General features: G+C 29.6%; 1 protein-coding gene and 1 pseudogene across 1 annotated transcript; both read right to left on the bottom strand.

The window, feature by feature from the left end:
* Positions 1–2502: 2502 nt before the first annotated feature.
* LOC133296171 (aspartic proteinase CDR1-like) lies at positions 2503–4206 on the bottom strand (annotated as a pseudogene).
* A 15115-nt stretch (positions 4207–19321) lies between these two features.
* LOC133296170 (aspartic proteinase CDR1-like) lies at positions 19322–20575 on the bottom strand. Its single transcript, XM_061495117.1, has one exon. It carries the CDS (start codon positions 20573–20575, stop codon positions 19322–19324), a length of 1254 nt encoding a protein of 417 aa, XP_061351101.1.
* Positions 20576–23776: the final 3201 nt, after the last annotated feature.

Below are 23776 nucleotides of genomic sequence, written 5' to 3'. Positions count from 1 at the left end.
TAAGGAATAGAAAATGAAAACATGGTTAGGTTATAGTAATTTTGACTCGTATAAGGAAGATAAAAAGTCAAGGTAAGATATACCAAACCAAACCTAAACAACAACAACAAAAGTATAGCTAAAATGTGTTGATGGCACGACTACTGTTTCCTTTTTCCATTTTCTGGTATTTCTGATAAGTTATTCCTTCCATTCTGACTAAGAACGCAACTGTATCAAATGGCCAGACTTGTCAAACTGAAAACTTTAGAATATAGCACTTCTTTTACCAACTCACATTTCTAACGAAATCAAAGGCATTCATTATGGTATCGTTTATATTTCCTTCATGTCTTTGTTATAGTCGTTTTCTTGTTGAATAAAGTTAATATTTATTCTGATTTTCATTTAAAACATTTCATATCAACTCCGCATTTGGCGGCTACTAGACTATATGATTCCCATAGCATTTGCACTTGGATTCTTTACTGATTTGTATATAATTTCAAATGACACAAAAGAATACTAGAAGTAAGAAACTATATGGTTTTTATGTATCACTAGATTTTAAACAAACCAAAAATAAAAAATAAAAAAATGAAGCCTCAGAAACTAGAAAGATAAGTTCACGAAAAGCATGGGATGGACATGATGTTTTGACGTTTCATAAGAGAACAAAACATAAAGATTATATATGATTCACGGGCAACCGGTGTCCGTGAGGGTCTGAGAGCACAATATTATAGAGTGAGACATGCCTAAAATTCGTGAATCATGTGTCATATATATAACAAAAGGCTTAAAAGATGATAGTGTGGTAGCTACGTGACATTGAAATAGTGGATAAGGCTACTCTATTCTTTGCCAACAGAACAAATATGAACGCACGGGCTACCCAATCTTCGTGGATAAGGTCCAATAAATATAATCCGTTTGTTTTCCAATTTCCCATACCATACATGTTAATTCCTTCATCCCACACCTTTGGACCACACGGGCTGCTTCTAGAGATTCAGTTTCACAACATATATGGAAGAACGAAGAAATAAGAGATAGTAGCACTAATTAATATGAGTTTTTTTTTTTTGGAGAATAATATGAGGTTTTTTTTTTGTGTGTGTGCTAAAATGGCCTGATTATATCGAAATGGGTTTTTAGGCCCGTCTCCTGCAATGGCTATTTCAAATTCTAAAATAGTTCATGTCAATTAAAGTCATACAAATCTATTAACTTAATTCACATTTTATTTATCCACAATCATAAAATGGAGATTTGCATTTTATCTTCTTCTTTTTTCCTCTCTTTTTGGTTACAGGGAATCAATAGAGAGGCCAATGAGACATGCAATATTTTTAGTTCATAATCGTCTCTTTGCACTTTGCGGGATGGAAACCAATGAAACATGCAGTATCTTTGCAAAAACAAATCAAGTGAAAAATTCGATCATATCTATTAGAGGATAAAAAAAACAAAAACAAAAACAAAAATTGATGTAGATATCATAGTAAAGATGGTTTATCATAATAGTGTGAATTGTGAAATGAGCAAACTTCACGACGCTAATGAGAAGGCTTCACTACTGCTAACTTTTGATATCCTAATCATAATAAAGTGTCTTTTACGGTCTTGGGCCAAACTCATCCCAACACTTCAAAATTGAATCTGATTTACGTACTTTCTGTGTGTATAAATTTATAATGAGGATTTCCATGCAACTTCCATCTTTAAAAATATTACTGGATGAAAGTTTCCCAAAGTTGTCAAAAGAGGAAATACAATATTTATACAATTAGTCAAGACTTTGGTCTCAACTTGTGATTCGTCCAATAGTTTGGCTGTTATTTAAAATTAAGAAAAAATAAATAGAATCTTCCTCAGAGAGAGAGAGAGATAATAGCTAATTGGCCAAATTCAGACTCACTGACAATTAAAAAAGGGTTGATAAAATTTACCAAAAAAGAAAGAAAGAAAGGGTTGATAAATAATAGCCAACGACAGTACTTGCTAAATTGATAGAACGCACAGTTTAGAATATAACTTTTTTTACATGGACTACATATTCAAAGAGCGTAGTTACAAAAATTTTATACAAGGATGGAAAATGATACCATTATATATAATATATGTTAAAATTTATAAAATGATTTCACAAGTAGATTATTTTTAAGTATCGCCATGATCTTTCTAAAGAGTCTTATAACATGTTTTAACCTTAGAATGAGACAACTTCCTACTTTTGTTTCGACCCCAAGCCCATTCAAATTATAGAAAAGTTTGTCCCTAACCCTAGAAATTAAGAGTACCCAATTGATTACCAAAAACGATATCCAATCAATCACATTATTTCGTATAACTTTCAGGAAACCATAGGAATTAAATGCCGAACTATTTTACTTAATCAAAAAAGGAGGAATTAAATTGTAATACAATAATCATAAAATTACTTAATACTTGTAAAGAGAAAAAAACGGACCCAAATTTACACATGAACAATCACGTGAAATTTACACATTTCTTCCATCTTTAGTGCTTGGTGCAATCAGCTGGCTTGAAAGAAACCGTCTCTCTATCAAGATCAAACCCAATCAAAATGTTTGATTGAGCAAAATTGCCAAATATATATTGTCCATCGTATGTGGCAGTCATTGCAAAGCAAAATACCCCATCTTTTGGAGTAATGAAGGTTTGTACTGCCATTAATTTCACATCCGCCCCTTCAAAATGAGCAGTCAAAATTGGCCCTTCAAGATTTATATCACTTCTATAACAAAGTTGTGGGCCCAAGCTTGGTTCATCCTCAATGGGCGTCATGCTAATCTGTGCCTTTAATTCCATTACCAAACCATCATAAAGTTTTTGTGGTATATATGTTGCTGGCGTTCCTGAATCAATCATTATATTCCCCTTGGAAATCTGTTGTGAAGAATCAAAAGGCACAAACTTGTTTCCAACTCTTTTATCCCTTCCAATGTGACTGAATAATAGGGCCGCATTTCTCCAGAGACCAAAGGACTTGTGACCACTCCTTCACCTGAAACTTTACTGTGTGCACCAAAACTCAATTTTCCTGAAATGCTAGGATCCGTATGAAAAGGAACCAAGCACACTGAGAGAATCTTCTGCGCCCATAATAGGTACCCATTTGTGAGACAAGTGACAGAGGTCCTCTACCCAATCCAACCATTCCCATATCATTGGGATTGAAAGTTCATGAGTTGTTGTGACCACACCCAAATATAATGTTTCCAATATTTGTGGAACTAAAGGTGGCTGTTTCCTTTGCAAGGACCCCTCTTGTAACTGAATGATCCCCATATTCATAAGTATAAGCACAAAGACCTCGATCAGTGCAGGAATGACCAGGAAGTAAATGACACTCATCTGAATCGCATGGAATTTCAGTGTATGTTTTGGACTGTAGGGGATCAAACATTGGATTTTTCTGCTTGTAGCAGCCATGGCAAGGTGTGCATTGTGCCCACACAAGGTCACTGCCTGTGTCAGCCAAACCATATATATCAAATGGTGGGACACTCACCAAAATGCCACCCTTTGGCAAAAAAATTACCAGAATGTTACGCGAACAGTAAAATTTTTCAAACTGTCACGCGGCATAATTCGCTACACCGTGTAGCGAATGGTGTAGCGAATTATGCATGCAAGTAATTCGCTACACAGTGTAGCCAAATATGCCACGTCAGAATGCACAGAACCAAAAAGTATCATGGGTCAGAATTGTTGAAATTCGCTACATAGTGTAGCGAATTTCAACAATTTTGACACATGACACTTTTTGGTTCTGACGTGGCATATTTCGCTACACTGTGTAGCGAATTATGCCACGTGGCAATTTGGCAAAATTTACTGTTGGCATGACACTCTGGTAATTTTTTTGTCCAAACGTGACAAAATGATCACTGTCCCTCAAATGGTGGTGTTCCCAATGAGAGCTTCACGAGATAGTCACCGTTGTTGGATGTGATTCTAGTGGAAGCACCACCATCTTGGGATGATGATTTATGGGGAACTTGGTAAAATGAGTGAAATGCATTTTCATACAATTCATCACCCGGTGGTTTGTGGAAAGGAGAATGGAGTGAATTCCTGTGGATTAATTGAGCAGTGAACCCAACCTTGTTGTAAGCTTCAATTGGTGTCTGAGACAAGAACAAAAACACAAAAAAAGAAGAAAAAATGAAAGCAGAGATGGTCGACGAGGAAGTTCATAGCTAGGGAGGAAAGACTGATATGAAAAGTACTGGACGAGAAATGAGAGTATCACCTTAGCTCCTTTCTTCTATTATTTGCCTTTCACTTTAAAATTTTATTATGTACATATGAATATGGCACACTGTACATTTACTATTCTGGGAATTTAGTTTCTTTCTTTCTTTTTAAAGATTCCTTCGTTGAAATGAATTGTTGACAGTGATAGTCAATATTCATGATGAGATTTTTTCTGAATAATGATTATAAAAAAAAAATTCATTAAATATTTATCATAAGGAAAAATTGTCACATTATTGTACAGAAGGGAAAAACTACTCTTATGTTGCATAAGAGTAGTTTTATCTCCTACACACTCATCGAAAATCGTGACATTTATTTTTTATTTTTTTATTTTTTCTTTAAATGGCGGGTCCTATCACATATGTGTCACAACATGAGAAAAGATCTCTCCTTCAACATAAGATTAAATGAACCACCGTATGTTATTTGTTCAATGTTGATATTTATATTCCGATTTTGATTTTTTTGGCAGGAGAGTGTTTTTTTTTTACCGATATTCCCCCTTATATTCATCATAGGACCAAAGAGTTTGGTGAATGAATAATGGGGTGTAAAACCATATCATGTTCTACACACGAGCTTATAACTCAGCCATGCATCTCCCTTCAGCCTTCGGTGGGGCTCCTTTAAGTCCTGCCTCAAGGTGGGACTACCCTAGGTCCAATGAAACTTGTGACCCAGAAAAAGAAATCACACCATATTCTAATAAATAAAAAATAACTATATAGGATCCTGTATAAAAAAAATAAAAAATAAAAAAAGATGACAGCAACATTTATGTCCATGAATAGCACTCTGAATGTGACAGTAAGGACTAAGAGCAGCTGCACACTCTTCCTTCTTCGCTCCCGCCACTTTGCCTATAATCGTTCCCTCAGAAACACAAAAGTGGGCATATATTGCCTCCACAGCCCAATCTGGAGCAAAAGACTGCAATCAGCCACTTATTTATGATTAGTTTTTAAACTAATTCTGTGCTTTTTTGGGCAGAAGGAATATACAAATTAGAATTTTTTTTACCTTCAATTCGTCCACATCCACCTTTAGGAATATAACATTTGTAAACTTCTTAGCCAGGAAAGGGTGCAATGAAACAGCATGGTCCACACCAAGAAGCAGTGAAATCCACAACAATCTGGCACAATTAGAAAGGTAAATTATATATATAATTTCTGATCACCAATGAAAGATAAATTCAAATAATATATACTCGAATAACCTGTTCACTGTTTAGTCTAATTTATTAGTCTTTTTATCTCAAAATACCAATCATTTTAAAAAGGTATTTTATTTTGTTATTTAAAAAATAAAAATAAAAATTTTATTTCTTCATATATTCATCAAATTAATACAAAAAAATTTACCAACAAAGTCCGACACAATTGGTATATGGCTAATTCCCCTAAGCATGTTGATACGGGTTCCATCTCTGATCGTGTCTATCGAAAATACTTTGTCGATAGAGGCAAAATCCATTTTAGTGATCTCTACGTCTCTAAATGATTAGTCTTCAACTGCTGGCTCAGGAATAACTTGAGGAAACTCAAAAAAAAAAAAAAAAAATTAGTAGAGTAAAAAAAGAATTTAATTAAACACAAATCATATTTTTAAAAATTAAAAACTTTATATAAAAACTCTAAGTAATTAATATTTTAAAATAAAATAATTTATATAAATCACACTCATATTTTTAAGTATTTTTTATGTACTAATTAATGTTTCTAAGTATTTTGTATAGAACATTTATTTGTGTATTTCCTGATGAAAATTAATGGGCATGCCTAAAGCCCTAAGCCCTTAACTGAGGTCGAAAAGTTTTTAAACTCAATCCTAGACAGAAGAAAAAGGCTATTCAGAATTATATAAGTTCTATGAGTTTGGTTTGATAGTCTTTTCCTGAACCAGTTTGGTATGAGAATAAAATTGATGGTTAAAAATTTGTAGATTCTGTACTAAAAAAAATTGTAGATTATTTTTTTTATACAATTTTATTAATAAACATTATTTACGAATTTTAACTTTCACTTTTACCCTTCGTTTCAGTTTTAGTTACAAGCGGGGCAGAAATTTTCAATGTAACCTGATATTTAATCTGACTGTTATCGTATAAGTAGTTAAGACTTAAGACGCTATTATTTTGGTAGCAGTTTCTTGTTTTGTTTTTTTTAGTATAGAGAAGGTATACGGCAGGATAAGTTTCTTTTCATTTTAAAGTCAGGATATATTATCAATTTTAATAAAAAAATATATAATAAAATAAAAATTTGTCTACCAATAAATGATTCCGAAAAGAGCGTGAGCGATTTGTACCCCAAAAGAGGACTATGAACTCCCAATGCTAGTGGGTCAAGTGTTATTTACAAGGGAGGCAACCTATAACTGAACTAAAAGGTAGTTCATACATATATAGTTCGCGTTCAAACTTATATAAATGAATGAATATATAATATACACCAAGGTTCATGGAATAGCTAGCTAGGTATAGCTATAGCTAGGATGGTCCTATACTAAGTGATTATTTAGGGTGAACCGGGACCACCACGGTAAATAAGAGGGTAAAATTAGAAAAGAAAAAAAATAACAGGGAAAGAAAAAATTAATGATGTGAGAAGGAGCACCACAAAATTCAATAGTCCTGGACCATATTAAATATTTCCCTATACTACATAATTTACCGAGACCAAGAATGTAACGCAGTGACAATAATCATTCGGACTCAAATATTGCATTGATGCGATGGTGCAGCTAAATAGATGTCACATTATGCGTACATGGCTGTCGTTTCTATTGAGTATCATTTACTAATTAAGTCATTTGCGTTACAAGTATTAATTAACTGTTTGCCACTTTTTTGTTTGCTCATCCCATTTCTCGCATCAGACTATAATGTAAGGTTCCAAATTCTCATCAACTCTTAACTTTGCTTGCTATATGTATGGTTTTCAGCGGTCAGATTTCAACGACCCTTTCAGTTGTTCCTCATTTCCTCGTTTTCAATTCAAGGAATAAAATGCCTAATTAACTTTTAGCCCTAAAACAATTAATTATGAGTCAGATTCGAGCTCAAACATTCATCTGTCGTTTTTTAGGGATCTGAAAGAAGCAGAGATAGTTGACCTATTAAATAAGTATTTAAGCTATAACTGATTTGATCCACACAAGGATTAAATGTAAAATCCACATACTTCAATCATATGTACATATAAATTTTGGTAGGAAGAACGTTATCAAACTTATAGAAAGATATAAAAAATAATATTTGTAGCTCTTTCTCTAATCAATCATCTTAAAATATTTTTCTTATTTATTTTTTCATTTTTGCGTAATTTGTTCTTTTTTTTTTATCAGTAGCCAATGTCAATTAATTTAAAATAAAGACAATGTTAATGTTGATGTTGACTAAATAAAAAAAGTGAAAACTTCAAAAAAAAAAAAAAATTCCTGTAAGTTTCATCAGAATCACTTATCCTCTTCCCGAAATTTTGAATCATTTACATAACTTAAAAATTTTATTACTTACCCCCCTAAATCTGTGTGGAAGTATTAGGAATATAAATATTATCTGGGATAATTTGATATATTGTAAATCTGTGATGTTTCAGAATCTTCTTCTTCTTTTTTCATTTTGTTTGAGATATTCAAATCGGTTCATCGTTTCGCGACTAGTTTAATTCGAGGCGAGTCTCGGAATTAAGACTTTAAATCTCTTCCAAAGACGATATTGGGAGAATCGAACACAAGTTCTTACTCTTAACTGCTTAATTTTCTTATGCTAATTAAGGTACCATCATTTGATATATTCTCTTGCTCTTTTATATAAAAGCCTCGTACAAATACAAATGCATTACCAATCAATGACGTCATTATTTTCTCTTATTTATTCTTTGGGTTTTATTTCTCTTCTTTCACACCTGATGAGTTGTTTGTTTTTGCAGCTTGTCTAATAAATAGTGAGCTCCACTATTTGAAAAAATAAAATAAAATAAAAATCACGGTGGCAAAACACATTTCTCTGCACAGTTAAGTGAAAATAACATATCCATGGCTTCTTCTTCTTCTTTTCATATTATGAACATATCCATGGCTTTGCTATTTGTCCTTCTTGTTATTGAAGACAGTGGGTGATATTAAATCACTAGATGTTTGAACCCATGTAAAGAACAGAAGGAATAGATGATCAGAATTATCACTGTGCAATTATAAATATTAAAAACATACTTACTTGATGCCAGATGATGAAACAGACAGAATGATATGTCAGAAGAGGAATTAAAATCCGAGCCACAGAACGTGTCTCCTTAAGACAATTTGCCCCCTCACTGATGCCTAAGGTAGATGGACACTTGTCTCCCAGGATATAACAGATTTCTTCTAAAGAGTGGCGGCACTACCAGTCAACAGCCCAAACGAACACAACAAAATGCTAGAGGAAATCACACTGGAGTATGAACAGGAACATGCAAAATCGGAAGGAGAAAAATTTCAGCAGAGTTTCAGTGCAAGAAAAATTGGATCCATTTTCTGAAGGTGTCAGTGTCTATTTATAGACACTGACCGGTCACGATGAACAGTCGCCGGCGGCGAACCGCCGTCTCTGACAGCGGTGAACGGGTGCGACTGGTGACCGTTCCGACGAACAGGTACAACCGGTGACCGGTTCGGCGAGCAGACACAACCGGTGACTAATTCGTGAAAGGGAAGAACCGGTTCGATTCAAAGTTGCTCAAAAAACTGGCGGGTAGAAACGTTTGGGTTCAAAATTTTGGAGGGAAGCAACGGATATATTTTTGGACAAAATATTAAAAAATTATTTAATAAAAATTATTTTTATTACACAAATATAAACCGAACCGACGGACGGACAGTGGCGCGCGCGTGTGTTGTGGACCAAAGCCCACCTAGCTCCTCCCCTTCCACAAAATGTGTAGTGACCCAAAGAGCCAATCTAGGAGAGTGAGGTGGGAGCTTATAAATTCTTCACTTCCTACTATTTGTCCAATGTGGGACTTGTTAATACCCACACACCTCTTCATCTTTCCTCTTCTCATTTCTTTATTAACCTACTTCTTATTCATAACCAATGGACTATTATCATAAATTCCAACACTTGTTACCTTCCTCGACCTTGGTACTGGTTACCAAAAATGCTCAACCAACAACTCCAACAATAATGCCTACCAACTGCACCTAAAGAACCTTCTCAATTTCTTATCTTCCATCACCACCGGCATCACCGAATTCTACAACATTATCGTCGCTGGAAGATCCCCCTTCGACATGGTGTTAATTTTGGTCACTAGTAACAAAACTAAATAATTTTAGAATTTTTAAATGAATGTATATCCACAGACATTATTGTCAAACTAAACTCTAATATGTATAACACCTCGAGAAACCATCTTATAGAAAAGATAATTAGTGTATTACCCGTGCGATGCACGTGGAAAAAAAAATTTATCGGGCATGGTTGGTTAATCTCTAAAAGAAATCAAGAACTTCATCTTGCTATGAAGCCATGAATGGTACAATGGTGGAGGTGTAAATATGAAGGAACAAAATAAAAAATGCAAACCTTTTACTTGAGAATAAAAAAAAACTGTATTGTTATTTTATGCTATTTCGACGTGGTGGTGTCAGCATTTATGTCAGCATGTAATAGATTTCTATATTTATCCACACAAAAATATATCGTTATACTTTCGCTTGCTCTGTGGTCATTACAAAATATATCGCTATACTTTAGCTTGTCTTGTGGTCATTCAAAAATTACAAAGTTTGACTCGGCTTCTTTCATCATTTCTCAGAGATGGACTTTCATTTATTGCAATCAGATTTACAAAATAATAATAAATAATTATTTTTTGCAAGGATTTGTATCGTTAGTATTTGAAATTTTATAAATTTGAATTTACAAAAATTAAAATCAGATTTAGGAATTTAATTATAAAAGAAGAAGGATGCAATTTTATTTTAATTATAAAAATGTGTTGCGGGCGGGCCCTCCGGAACAAGCCCAGTCTGTCACCTTTAACTATCAGCATTTTATGTAAATGATTATTTTTTTGCAAGGATTTTTACGCTTAGTATATTGACTTTTACAAATTGGTATTTAAAAAAATTGAAAACAGATTTAAACTTTTTTTTTGAGAGCCCATTTAAAAAATTAATTATAAAAGAAGAAGTATGAAATTTGAATTTAATTATAAAAATAAGTTGGTGGACCGCCCTCCGGGCCGAGCCCAGTTTGCCACCTCTAACTATCAGCATGTAATAGATTTTTATATTTATCTACAAAAAAAGGTTCTTATAGTTGCATTTAGGTTTTTATATTTTATCTCAGAGATGAACTTTCATTTATTACAATCAAATTTACAATAAAATAATAAATAATTATTTTTTTGCAAGGATTTATGTCGTTAATATTTGAAATTTTACAAATTTGTATTTATAAAAATTAAAATCAGATTTAGAAATTTAATTATAAAAGAAGAAGGATAAAATTTAATTTAATTATAAAAATGTGTTGGTGGGCCGGCTCTCCAGGCCGAGCTCAGTTTGTCACCTCTAACTTTCAGCATATAATAGATTTTTATATTTTTTTCACAAAAAAATTTCTTATAATCTCATTTAGGTTTTTATATTTTATCTCAGAGATGGACTGTCATTAATTACAATCACATTTAAAAAATAATAATAAATAATTATTTTTTGCAAGGATTTGTGTTGTTATTATTTGAAATTTTACAAATTTGTATTTGCAAAAATTAAAATGAGATTTAGGAATTTAATTATAAAAGAAGAAAGATGAAATTTTAATTTAATTATAAAAATGTGTTGGTGGGTCGGCCCTCCGGGCCGAGCCCAGTTTGCCACTTCTAACTATCAGCATGTAATAGGTTTTTATATTTATCCACAAAAAAGGCTCTTATAGTTGCGTCCTATGATGCACAGACACTAACACGAGACACGATACGCCGACACGTTAATTCTAAAAAATATCATATTTTGACACGTTGGGACACGTTTTGATATTAAATAATATTTTTAATATATAATATAATTTATATTTTTTTTTTTGATAACAATATAATTTATATTTAATACATATAATAGTTCATAATAAGTCATATTACCAATCAAATATTCAAATTTTATATAAATAAAAATAATTTTTCGTACCTTGTTAATTTTTAATGTCAAATTTTTTAGCAGAATAAAATTGATTTATAAATAAATTTTTTTATGTTTAGTTAGTAAAATAAAATTAAGAGTAAAAAAAACGTGTCGGACGCGTGTCGGAACGTTGACCGCGTGTCGGAAAGAGTTAACTGCGCATCAGAAAAACATGTCAGAGAGTTGACTGCGTGTGCCAAAATGTTGACCGCGTGTCGGAATGTGTCGGTGTCTGACACGTGTCCGACATGCATATTCCAAAATTTTGCGTGTCGGGGAGGTTGTCTCTAGGTTTTTATATTTTTTCATAGAGATGAGCTTTCATTTATTATGATCAGATTTACAAAATAATAATAAATAATTATTTTTTTGCAAGGATTTGTGTCGTTAGTATTTGAAATTTTACAAATTTATATTTACAAAAATTGAAATCAAATTTAATAATTTAATTATAAAAGAATAAAAGTGGAATTTTAATTTAATTATAAAAACGTGTTGGTAGGCGGGGCGGGTAAGCCCTCTAGACAAAGCTCAATTTGCAACATTTAACTATTAACATTTTATGTAAATAATTGTTTTTTTGCAAGGATTTTTGTCCTTATAAATTTGAATTTTATAAATTTATATTTACAAAAATTGAAATCAGATTTATGAATTTAATTATAAAAGAATAATGATGAAATTTTAATTTAATTATAAAAATAAGTTGGTGGATTTGGCCCTTCGGGCCGAGCCCAGTTTGTCACCTCTAACTATCAGTATTTTATATTAGCATGTAATATATTTTTATATTTATCCACATAAAAATATTCTTATAGTTGCATCTAGATTACTATAATTCTATATTTTTACAGTTGCCTTTAAATCGACTATTTGTGGTTTGTGTATTTGTGACATATATAAGAGATAAAGAGTTGGAAATATTTGAGTTCGTACGTTTAATATTCTATTAAACACTTTATAGTTGAAGTTGAATAGGGTAATATCAAAAGACCATTCATTAGTTTAATTACATAATAATAAATATTATTAATAGGCTTAACAAAATATTATTAATAGACTTAACAATTTTCGATAAGAAAGTTGTGATATTAGTAATAGGCTTAACAATCACCTAAGAAAAAAGTAGTGATTGATATAGCTGTTTGACAACCAAAATTTTGAACATTTTTTCCACACATATGAAGTTTAAATTTCAAATTTAAATTATTTTTTATCAACTATAAATAGATTTTTATAATTTTAAATAGATTTTTTGTTTAATCTATAATTTTATATTAATTTCAAACTTATTATATATATCTTTTTTCCACTTTAGAAACATTAAATACGGAACTCTTTTCCCACCAGCCATGTTAATAATTCAAGTATAAAAAGTTCAAATTTTAAATATTAAATATTTTCTCACCCAATAGATATAATAATAAAATATTGTAAAAAGACTTAACAATTTTTGTTACAAAATGTAGTGAAAAACATCCACAGAAGGTTGTACACTTTCTCCAAGTAATAGTTTTTAGTTATTCATTCACGACATAGGAAATTGTATTAATTATAGTCTTACAATAAAAAATGATAGTTTAATTTCTTTCTTATATACTAAATTAAAATTTTCATTATTATAGTTATTAAATTTTTATAATTTGTTTTTTATAGAATAATAGAGGACATTATATTTTTTATTTAAATTTAAAATTTAAATTCATTTGTACTAATTATACATTTTTTTATATATATTTTTCTCTTTTAATTTATGATTTTTATATGTTTTTTTAGATTGGTTATACATATATATTTAAAATGTTTATGTTAAATATTTTTTTTAAATAATATTTTTACGGAAACTTTTTCTCTTTTTGTATTTCTTTTTTAAGTTAAAATTTTAATATATTATTTTAAAGTATAAATACGTCATTTCTTATTTTTTATTTAAATTTTAAAAAAAATTTATCAACTATACATATATTTTACAATTGTAAATCAGTTTTTTTAATATATAATTTTATATTAAATTCAAATTTCTTATATATATATATATATATCTTTTTCTCGTTACAGAAACATTAAATGTTGAACTTTTTTTCACTTATCTAGTTCAAAATTTAAATTTAAAAATTTTGAATTTTAAATATTAAATATTTTTCCGACCAATAGACAAAATAATTAATATTATTAATAGGATTAATAATTTTCCTTATAAAAAGTAATGGAAAACATACATAGAAGGATATGCACATTTTTTAAGTAATAGTTTCTAGTTTTCATTTACCATATAGGAAATTGTGTTATTTATACTTTTACATGAAAAGAATGAAAGTTTAATTTGTTTCTTATATATTAAATTAAAACTTTTATTTTTATATTGATTAAATTTTATAATTTATACTTTTACAGAATGATAAATGTCATTTTTTATTTTTATTTAAATTTAAAAAAATTAAATTCTTTTATTTTCATTGTGCATATATTTTTTGTATTTGTAACAAAAATATAATGAACAAATATTAGTTGATACAAAAAATTATTCTACTAAATTGAATGTTTGGTGAACTAAATTGAACTGCATTTAATATAATAAAATATTTTATTATTTAAACAAAAATATAATTAAAATGTGTATATATATATATATAGGGTTTTATTAATCTCCTTCCACATAAGGTAGTTATCTTATGTGGTAGAGAGAAAATGAGTGGGTCCCACTATTGTAAGAAAAAAGAAAAAGAAGAAAAAAGTAGGGTGCGAAAATCGAAATGAGAGAAAATGAGATAAGTTACCTTATATGAAAGGAAAGTAATATTTTCCATATATATATATATATATATATGAGAAGCACGGACATTGTTAAGACCTGTTTTATAATGCACTAATTTTTTTTAGCAAACGAAATGATGTTGAAAGAAAAAAAATCTATTACTAATTAAAAAAAGATAAATTAAACATTAAATAAATAAACATTAAGAACTTGATAAATTAAAAAAAAAATTGTTTAATCAAATTCCAATTTTTGATAATTCTAATTTTTGCTTTATACTCTTTTCCCAACTATCAAGTTCAAAAGTCAAATTTAAAAAGTTTGAATTATAAACATTAAATATTTTCCACCAATAGATATAATAAATAATATTATTAATAGGCTTAACAATTTTTCATGCGAAAAGTAATAAGAAACATTAAAATAGTCTATAAAATAGTTAATAACAAATATATTTTTACGATGCAGGAGTTGAATGATCAATGGCCACTGAATGGTCTTTCATTTTTATAGTGGTTAAATTTTATATTTTATTTTTTACAGAATGATAGATGTACTTTTTTATTAATTATACATATTATTCAAAAATTTAATTTTTTATCTTTTAGTTTATAATTTTTAGATTAGATATACATATATATATATATATATATTTAAAATATTTATGTTAATTTTTTTAAAAAAAAATACTTGTACGAATTTTTTTTCTCTTTTTGTATTATTTTTTAAGTTAAATTTTTGTTTATTTTATTTTATAGTATAAATATGCCATTTCTTATTTGTTTTTTGCATTTAAATTTAATATTTATTTTATTTTTTTAACAACTATACATATATATTTTTAATTTTATATATTTTTTCATTTGATCTATAATTTTATTTTAATTTTATTATATATATTATTTTGTACTTCAGAAACATTAAATGTTGAATAAATTCTAAACATTAAATTTAAATTTAAATTTATTATTATATATAGGTGAAATTTTAATATTATTATAAAAATGTGTTGCCTTTTATAAAGAATATATGATAATATATGATCGTTTTTAATTGATCGAATAAATTAAGACCAAATAACATAATAATAAAAATTAATAAACCTAACTGTAATAATATATTTTCCATAAATATTATAAAATAATTAACAATTCCCGTGTAGAAAGTAGTTAGATATTAATACTGCTGTCTATCACTAAAAAATGTTGAACTCTTTTTTCACCTATATCAATTTAAAATTCGAAATTCTAAAAAGTAGTGGGATATAAATAAAAATATTTGCCACCAATTAATGCTGAATTATTTTCCCACATATATCATATTTGAATTTCAAAATTTAAAAAAGGAATGAGATTTTAATCATAAAAAATTATTAAATATTTTTAAAAAGTTTACTTGTACGAAATTCTTTTCTCTATTTGTATTATATTTTTGAATTTTTTTTTTATAAATTCTGGAATATTCACTTTTTTTAAAGTATGTTGGTTTCAAGGCTAATTATAATAAAATTAATTAGAAGATGAAAAGCTTCATATTTCTGTATTATATTTTTGAATTGAAGATCCACTAATTTCTCTTCTGGTTCACATTCTTAATATGAGCATGCAAAACAGAGCTTTCAAATGCCTAATTACATTGAATTAGGCAAGGCATTTATACAATAGGCACAAACAAAATGAAAAAAAGTATTAGGATAAATTAATAGTGATAATTAAAGCAAAAAACTCCTAAAAGAAAAATTGCTTTGAAACTACGTTGCTGGGTTGCACTGGTCTAGCATCTGGCACACTTCGAACATCCTTTGAAGAAATGAAATATAGTTTTATGAGGGTCAAAGTAGTATCATCCCTATCCAACTCATCACTCATATCATCACGGTAAGTATATCTGTCAAGAACAGACATCAATTAAAGAACAGTAATGTGAAACAAATTATGTATGGACAGGAAGAATAGAAAGAAAAACTCATCTTGTTCTTGCAGACATTAAAGATAGAAAATAAAATAGCTTTAAGATAAATGAGAAATTTTTACCGTGTTGAATTTTGAGATGGTGCCCAAAGAGCACAGATAACACAAGGAGAAAAAAAGACAGAACTTGCCAAAAGGCTAGGATGATCCACGCATTATGCCATTGCTCGTTGTGTACTTTTGTTTCTTTGTTGCAACTTTTATATCTTTCCAAAGAAGGCTAAAGACAAATATTTAATCATTTAAAAGTTAAGACATTTTATTATATCATCTCATTCATGATATTTGATTATGGAGAAAATACTTGTAGTAGAAAAGCAGATAGAGAAGAATGTCATACATTCCTCTGAGGAAGTACAAAAGCACATATCCCAGTGATTCTAAATCATCCCGACAGCTTTGTTCTACAACAAAGTTGCAAAAAAAATAAAACCAAAAATATTAGATGTTCATGTAATAGAACAATAACTTGAGAAGATGAAGAAGATAAACAGACAGATAAAAGAAGAAATATGTGCACAGAAGCTAATTACCAAATGAAAAAACCCAATAACACATATCCTATTTATACACAAAATATTTGCGTTTTTTTACAAAATATATTTCGTTTTTTTACAAAATATATTTCGTTTTTTTATGATTATTGATATGGTTAACAATTACCCATATAAAAAGTAATGGAATAATTCTTATAAAAAAAAAGTAATGGGATAATAAATGAGCTGTTTGCCACCAACAATTGTTCAAATATTTTCCCACACTTTAAAATTCAAATTCAAATTAAAAAATTAAAAAATTAAAAAATTAAAATCAACTTGCTATTAAGAATATAACTTGCTAATTGGTCAAAGAGCCAAAAGGATAAAATATAACTTGCTATTAGGAATATAAATATTATTTGGAATATTTTGATATATTGTGAATTTATAATGTTTTAGAATCTTGTCTTGCTCTATTATATAAGAGCCTCATTTGAGTAAAAAAGCACTACCAATCAATGACATCGTTATTTTTTCTTATTTCTTTTTTTCATAATTCTAATATGGTATCATAGCAATATCACCCGAGGGATTTCCGCTCCCCAAACAAAATGCAATTTTTATATTGTTTTGAATAAAATACAACTTCATAATTATCAAATACCATACATTAATTACTGACAAATATATCTTTAATCATTTCAAGCTATCTGCAAATACGAGGAATCACAATTAGCAGCTTAAGCTAAAGTATGAAACAAGTCCCATTTCAAAAATAAAAGTATACGTGACTATTAAGAAAGTCTCTTCTTTTTCCGCATTCCTCTTTCTTTTCTCTCCTGCCCCTTTCACCCAAACAGGACCCCCACAAAATAAATAAATAAAGGGCTTTATTAATCTCATGTGACATAAGAGAAGCTCTCTTATGTCATAGAGATAGTTATGAGTGGGACCCACGCACTTAAAGAAAAAGAAAAAAAGGAAAAAAAATAACACGGAAGTCGATGTATGTGTAGGAGAAAAAAATACTCTCATATAGCATAAGATAATATTTTCCCATAAATAAATACTACTAAGTAGCCACCAATGACTATATACTATAAAGCTTAAAAAATATTTTATAATTAACATCGTCAGTACCATTAAACACCAATAGTATCATTCACTAATTTTCATACATCAGTTAAGCTTAAAAAAAAAGGGAAAATGAAGTTGCTTTCCGATCCCAAAACCATGGAAGCACAAGCACATGCTTCTCCTTAACATTGTAAAAATTTCCTTTTAAAGAAAGAAACAATATTGTAGAATTATAATTACTTTCTGATATAATTGTCAAAGGGATATATTTTTCTTATGTTGTAGGAAAAGAATTATCTTATGTTGTAGAAACACAAGTATAAGTGGGACCTACATGTAAGAGGAGAGAGAGAAAAAAAATGGTGGGACCCAATCCCTTTTTGTGTGTGTAGGAGAGATGTTTATCTCATGTAAAATGAGATAAACATAACCCATTGTCAAATCATGCATAATTGCATATTCTGGGGTGTCAGTCAGTGTGTCACACTTTTTCGTTAGTTTTCACTTACAGTGAACAATAGATAAAAGAATTTAGAGCTCGTTTGGATGAGCTTTTAAAAAAAGATACTTTTTATGAGTTGCTTTTTTTAAAAGAACTTTTTTTAAAAGTCAATGTTATTTTGTGTTTGGATGCAATATTAGAAAAGTACTTTTAAGTAAAAATATTATTTGAATGTTAAAATAAAAAAGCACTTCTTAAATTAAAATTACTATTGTGCCCTTTTTTCTCCATTCCTCTTGTGCTTACCATTGCGTTTCGAATCCCTATTTAACTCTCGATTTGGTTTAATTTAGTAAGAAATGATTAAAAATATTTTTTTCCCGTTACAATGACATTGGAGCATATGGCCTTAAGTACGGAAAATTAATGCAAAGCATCATTAAGGAGAAAAAAATTTTATAGGTGAGGAGAAATATTTATTTTAAACGGATAAAAAATCATGATTATTCAAATTATACTTGGAAAAAAATCATTTACATTACCTAATAGTAAAAATTATTCTTCTTAATATTTTGTCTCTTTCCTTAACCTATCGTTTTTCTTTCTCTCTATTTTTCTTAGTGAATCCCACTCATTTTTTTTTATATATTGTATGAGACAATTTGTCTCGTACAACGACATGATAAATATATTCTCTTCTTTTAATATATGTTAGGGATTCACTTTGATCATTTGGTTTAATCTAATAAGAAATCTTTAAATTATTCTTTTTTCTATTAATAGTATAAACATTTGGGTAAATGACTTCTATAAAATAGGAAATACAGATTAAATTAAAATTTTAACGGATAATACCGAAGAGATCAATGTAATATACAAAAGAGGAAGATGACTTGCATCTATTCCCAATTTTTAAATTTATTTTTTCCTTGTGCCTTATACAAATTTATTCTTAAGGAAAACAATTTTTTTCTGCTACTTAAATTTGCCAAGGTAAGCGACACAGATGGAATGCATATCTTAACAGGAAATCGAAACTTCTGAAAATCTTCTCTTTAAGCAAAAGCAATAATTTATATTTTAACAAAAAAAGCAATAATTTATTATTTAATTATGATCAGCACTATTTAATGCTTTTATATGGGTACACAAGACTCTAGTGTTTGGTGCAATCCATTGGCTTGAAAGAGACCACGTGTCTTTCTAGATCAAAGCCAATCAAGTAATTTGATTGCGCAAAGTTACCATAAATTACGACATCACTACTATTGGTTAATCCCAAGCAGAAAACGCCATCTTTTGGTGGAATGAAGGTTTGAATCGGCGTTAATGGCACATCTGCACCTTCAAAATGGACCGTCAGAATAGGCCCTTCAGGAATAGTTGATGTTCGATAGCAAAGCTGGGAACCCAAATCAGGGTCACCCTCAATGGGATTCATAGGAACCTGCTTCATCACTTGAGCCACTACACGATCATATAATTGTTGAGGTAAAATAGTTGGAGGTGTCCCTGAATCAATAAACATGTTACCTTTTTCAACATTCTCTGAAGAATCATTAAAGGGTAAGTAGGTATCTCCCACACTAATGCCTTGTAAGGTAACAAAATAAGGGGTTGGGTCTTGTTTTACAACCAAAGGTGTAGAAACCACATCATCCCCTAATACTTCACTCCCATCACCAAAACTCATTCTACTTGAAATACTAATATCAGTATGGAAAGGAACCAAGCATTGGGAAAACCTCTTGCTTCCAAAAGAAGAACCTATTTGAGAAATGAGTGACGCTGGCCCTCCTGCTAGACCAATTATACCCATCTCATGGTCATTGAAAGTCCCTGTGTTGTTATGTCCACAACCAAAAATAATGCCTTCAAGTGAAACTGGTTGCCCTGTGGTTGAGGTCAGGGTAATTGTTTCATGTGCCAGAACACCTTGTGTTACCTCACCACCTGCATAGCCATACGTGTAATTGCAACGATTCTCAGGAGAACATACGCCTGTGTCTATAATTTTATGACATTGTTGTGACTCACAAGAGATGTTGCTATAAGTTGAGGACTTTTGAGGATCAAACATGGGGTTACTTTGCTTATAGCAGTTATCACAGGGTACACATTGTGTCCATATGAGGTTACTACCTGTATCTGTGATACCATAGATGGTTACTGGTGGAGTTCCAATAGATAGCTCCATGAGATAGTGACCAAGATAAGCAGTTGTTGTTGATTGTGCAGCATTTGGATTAGATGACCCCATGAGACGTCGAGAGGGATCATGGAGAGAATTTTTCCTAATCAGTTTAACGCTGAACCCGCCATTGTTAGCTTCAATAGCTGAGAAATGTAAAAGATGAAAGAAGAGAAAAATGATTACAAAGCATGGATGAAATGTTTTGAGATAACCCATTGTCCTCTATATGTTAGAGAACAAGAGAGAGGCTACCTAGATGAATAGTTTTTTTTTGTCAAAGCTCTATGCATTTTATATATGCTACCTCCATGTTTGTTTTTTGGTGCCTTGTACTTGAATGGAAATGAGAGCGCGTTGATGGCCTAACTAAAAGTGGTAGATTTAGTTTACAAAAAAATAAATATATATTGGTAGGTTTATGGTAGTTAGTAATTGAATCAAATATGCTAATATACTATTACCAAAAATTTTAAAAAAAAATCTGCTAATATACGTCCAAAATGATTTCATTCTTTTTAAGTCAAAACACAATAGCAAGAATCATTATTTGCGATCTTATTCTTCAATTTATAAGATCAAGTTTTAAAGGAAAAAAATGTTTCCAAAATTAAATTATATTTGATTGGATCTTGTGTCGTGACTTAGTAATTAAGTATGAGCCAATTAATTAGTAGTATCATTTCTAATAGAATTTCTGAGATATTAAGGCAAATTGAGACAAGCTCAAAAGAGGGCATGGTCCAGAAGAGTGACAGTGGAGGGTTTATATGTTTGATAATTTTTCTTACATAGATAAAGATACCACACAAACCCTCGTTGATGAAATCAGTGCTAGTGATACGAAGAAAAAATTGAGAGAATGAAAAAGAAGAAAAACATATCGATGTGATGAATTGTTATACGATTTGTGAGATTTTTTAATTATCATTTATCATTAATGATTTATGTTTTATATGAAGGGAGTATACGAAAGTTCATTTGTAATATTGAGCTGAGGAACCAAATGGAGTAAGAATAACAAGTCTTACACCTGTATAACACGAGATTTTTCACTGTGCTTTTTCCTCACTCGCACACTTCCTGATAAAACTTCTCAAGAGGTCATCCGTCCCAGAATTGCTCCAAGTTAAGCACGCTTAACTATAGAATTCTTCCGTTCCGGGCTACCGAAAAGTAAATGCATCATTACTAAAAAATGCACAATCAGCAAGGGAAATATTCCATCCCAAAACAGCAAAAATAGGAGAACGAGGGTTATGTTACAGGAAAACATAAACATTTCCTGTTGACACAAAAACAACCGATGGCCCACATGTTTTTTTTCAAAAAAAATAGGAAAAAGAAAGCACAAAGATCAATGTATCAGCTGGACAAAATTGTGATTTTGCTGTAACAGAACCGTAGTTTAACCCATAAAATAATATCTTGTATATTAAAATTTTCTATGACTATTTACAAAAAAAAATAATAATAAAAAAAATTTCTATGACTTTATCTGTGCATTTGAAATTTTATTTCTCAAAACAAATGGTACTTTACCTTAAAAGTAGTTTGTCATTTATCTTGTATGATTGGTCATTATTTTTTTAGGAAGAGCTATTGTTTTTATTTCTTATAATAAATGGAATTTTATTTCTTGGAATAATTGTTATATTTCTTTCTTTTGATTGATTTTATTTTTCAGGAAGTAGATATTTCAACAGCGCAAAATGTGCAGTGATCGATCAAAGAAGGAGGAAGAAGATGAAAAAGCTCACCAAAAGATTGTGAAGGATGCCAAGTACAAAGAAAGAAATTCAAAAAAATAATTATTTAATGTGTTGTTATGAATATCCCTAATTTAATGAATGAGAAAGTTTTTTTTTTTTTTTTTAGTTTGATTTGTAACTTGGCAGGTCTAGAAGGCCTTTTAGGCCATATTAGGCTTTTTCATTTTTATTTTTTTTGGATAAACGGCTTTTTCATTTTTTTACATTAGGTCAAACTCATAAATCAAGTTTTTAATAGATTAAAAGATTAATATAGGCTCTAAAAAATTTACATAGTGTTAAAGACAAAACCTGATCTAACCCAACGGTTAGCTCCAATCGGAATCCGGGCCAAAAAATTATATATGTATTTATTTTTTTTAAATTTTGTTAGTTTATATTATAATATATTTAAATTATATTAAATGCAAAACACATGAGCAGAGAGCATAAAAAAGTTATAATTTTATTAAATATATTTTAATTTTTTATATAAGTAAAAATAGAATACATAACTTAATACAACTTACCTAAATCTCTCACCAAATATATTTTAATTTTTTGATAGGGCTAAATTATAAATTTTAGCATGGGCTAAATTATAATTAATTATATAATTATAATTGATAAGTATAATTTGTTAAAATTTAGCTCGGAACGAAGCCACCTCCAGATAGCATGTGGCTCCCCCGCTTATCTAACCTAGTCCAGTTTCATCTCTACATAATGATCATCCATACTTAATAATTAAGATGATAAATAACGTAACTTATACTATTTTATATATTTACCGTAAATGTAACGAGTCAAATAATAATTAATAATTCTCATTTATTTTTACTAATTCAAAAACTATTAAATTTTTTTTAATTTAAAAAATATTAAATTTTTATAATAATAATAATAATAATAATAATAATTTGACGATTGGTATTTGAGTCACACTGTTTATTACTGGATAATCGGTGAATATTTTGCAATGTTATTACATTGATTTTTATTTTATTTTTTGGAACTTTGACCACTAAGGTGAAAAGGCCTACATATAGGACCAACACGACCCATCCAGTTGGGCATAAACTAGATGCAAATTAGCCCAATATGGCAACAAAAGTTTTAGTGTCCAAATCCTGCTGCAAGGCTTCATTGGTCACAGCCTTTCCACCTCGGGTTTCACCTTCCAGGTCTTGAGATGATTGACTTTCTACAAACACCATCTATCCTTGAATTGTTCATCGAGATAGGATATGAATGTTCCTTTCAAATATTTTCTGAATTAATAACCATATCATTTGATTTCTGGACCTTAAAAGGAGCGAATGCTGCTTTCATTGGAATTGATGAAGGGGACTTGCAGGAATTGTTTACATTCAAACTCAAGTCACACAATAGATAGGAGCAGACGGAACCTCAATAGAGAAGGGGCCTTGAATTATTCGCATTTTGGCATTTATCTAAAAACATTTTTTTAATATCATGTTAATCATAATTATTCAATTATATTAGACTTAATTTTTTTTTTACAAAGTCATTAGAATTAGTCTAGTAATAAGGGATATATGTTTCATTCCCACTTACATAAAAAAAGTATTTTTTTTTATGTTTTCATTTATGAGACGATTAATTTAACTCTTTAAAATTATTTTATGAAATTTTTCATACATAATAA

Source organism: Gastrolobium bilobum, unplaced genomic scaffold, assembly GCF_033153095.1.
Source record: "Gastrolobium bilobum isolate Gb01-03AN ecotype WA unplaced genomic scaffold, APGP_CSIRO_Gbil_v1 utg6114, whole genome shotgun sequence".
Taxonomy (NCBI): domain Eukaryota; kingdom Viridiplantae; phylum Streptophyta; class Magnoliopsida; order Fabales; family Fabaceae; genus Gastrolobium; species Gastrolobium bilobum.
This window is presented reverse-complemented; position numbering and strand designations above follow the sequence as displayed.

Coding starts and splice junctions, on each gene's coding strand:
- LOC133296170 (XM_061495117.1), bottom strand. CDS start 20,575: ATGGGTTATCTCAAAACATTTCATCCATGCTTTGTAATCATTTTTCTC.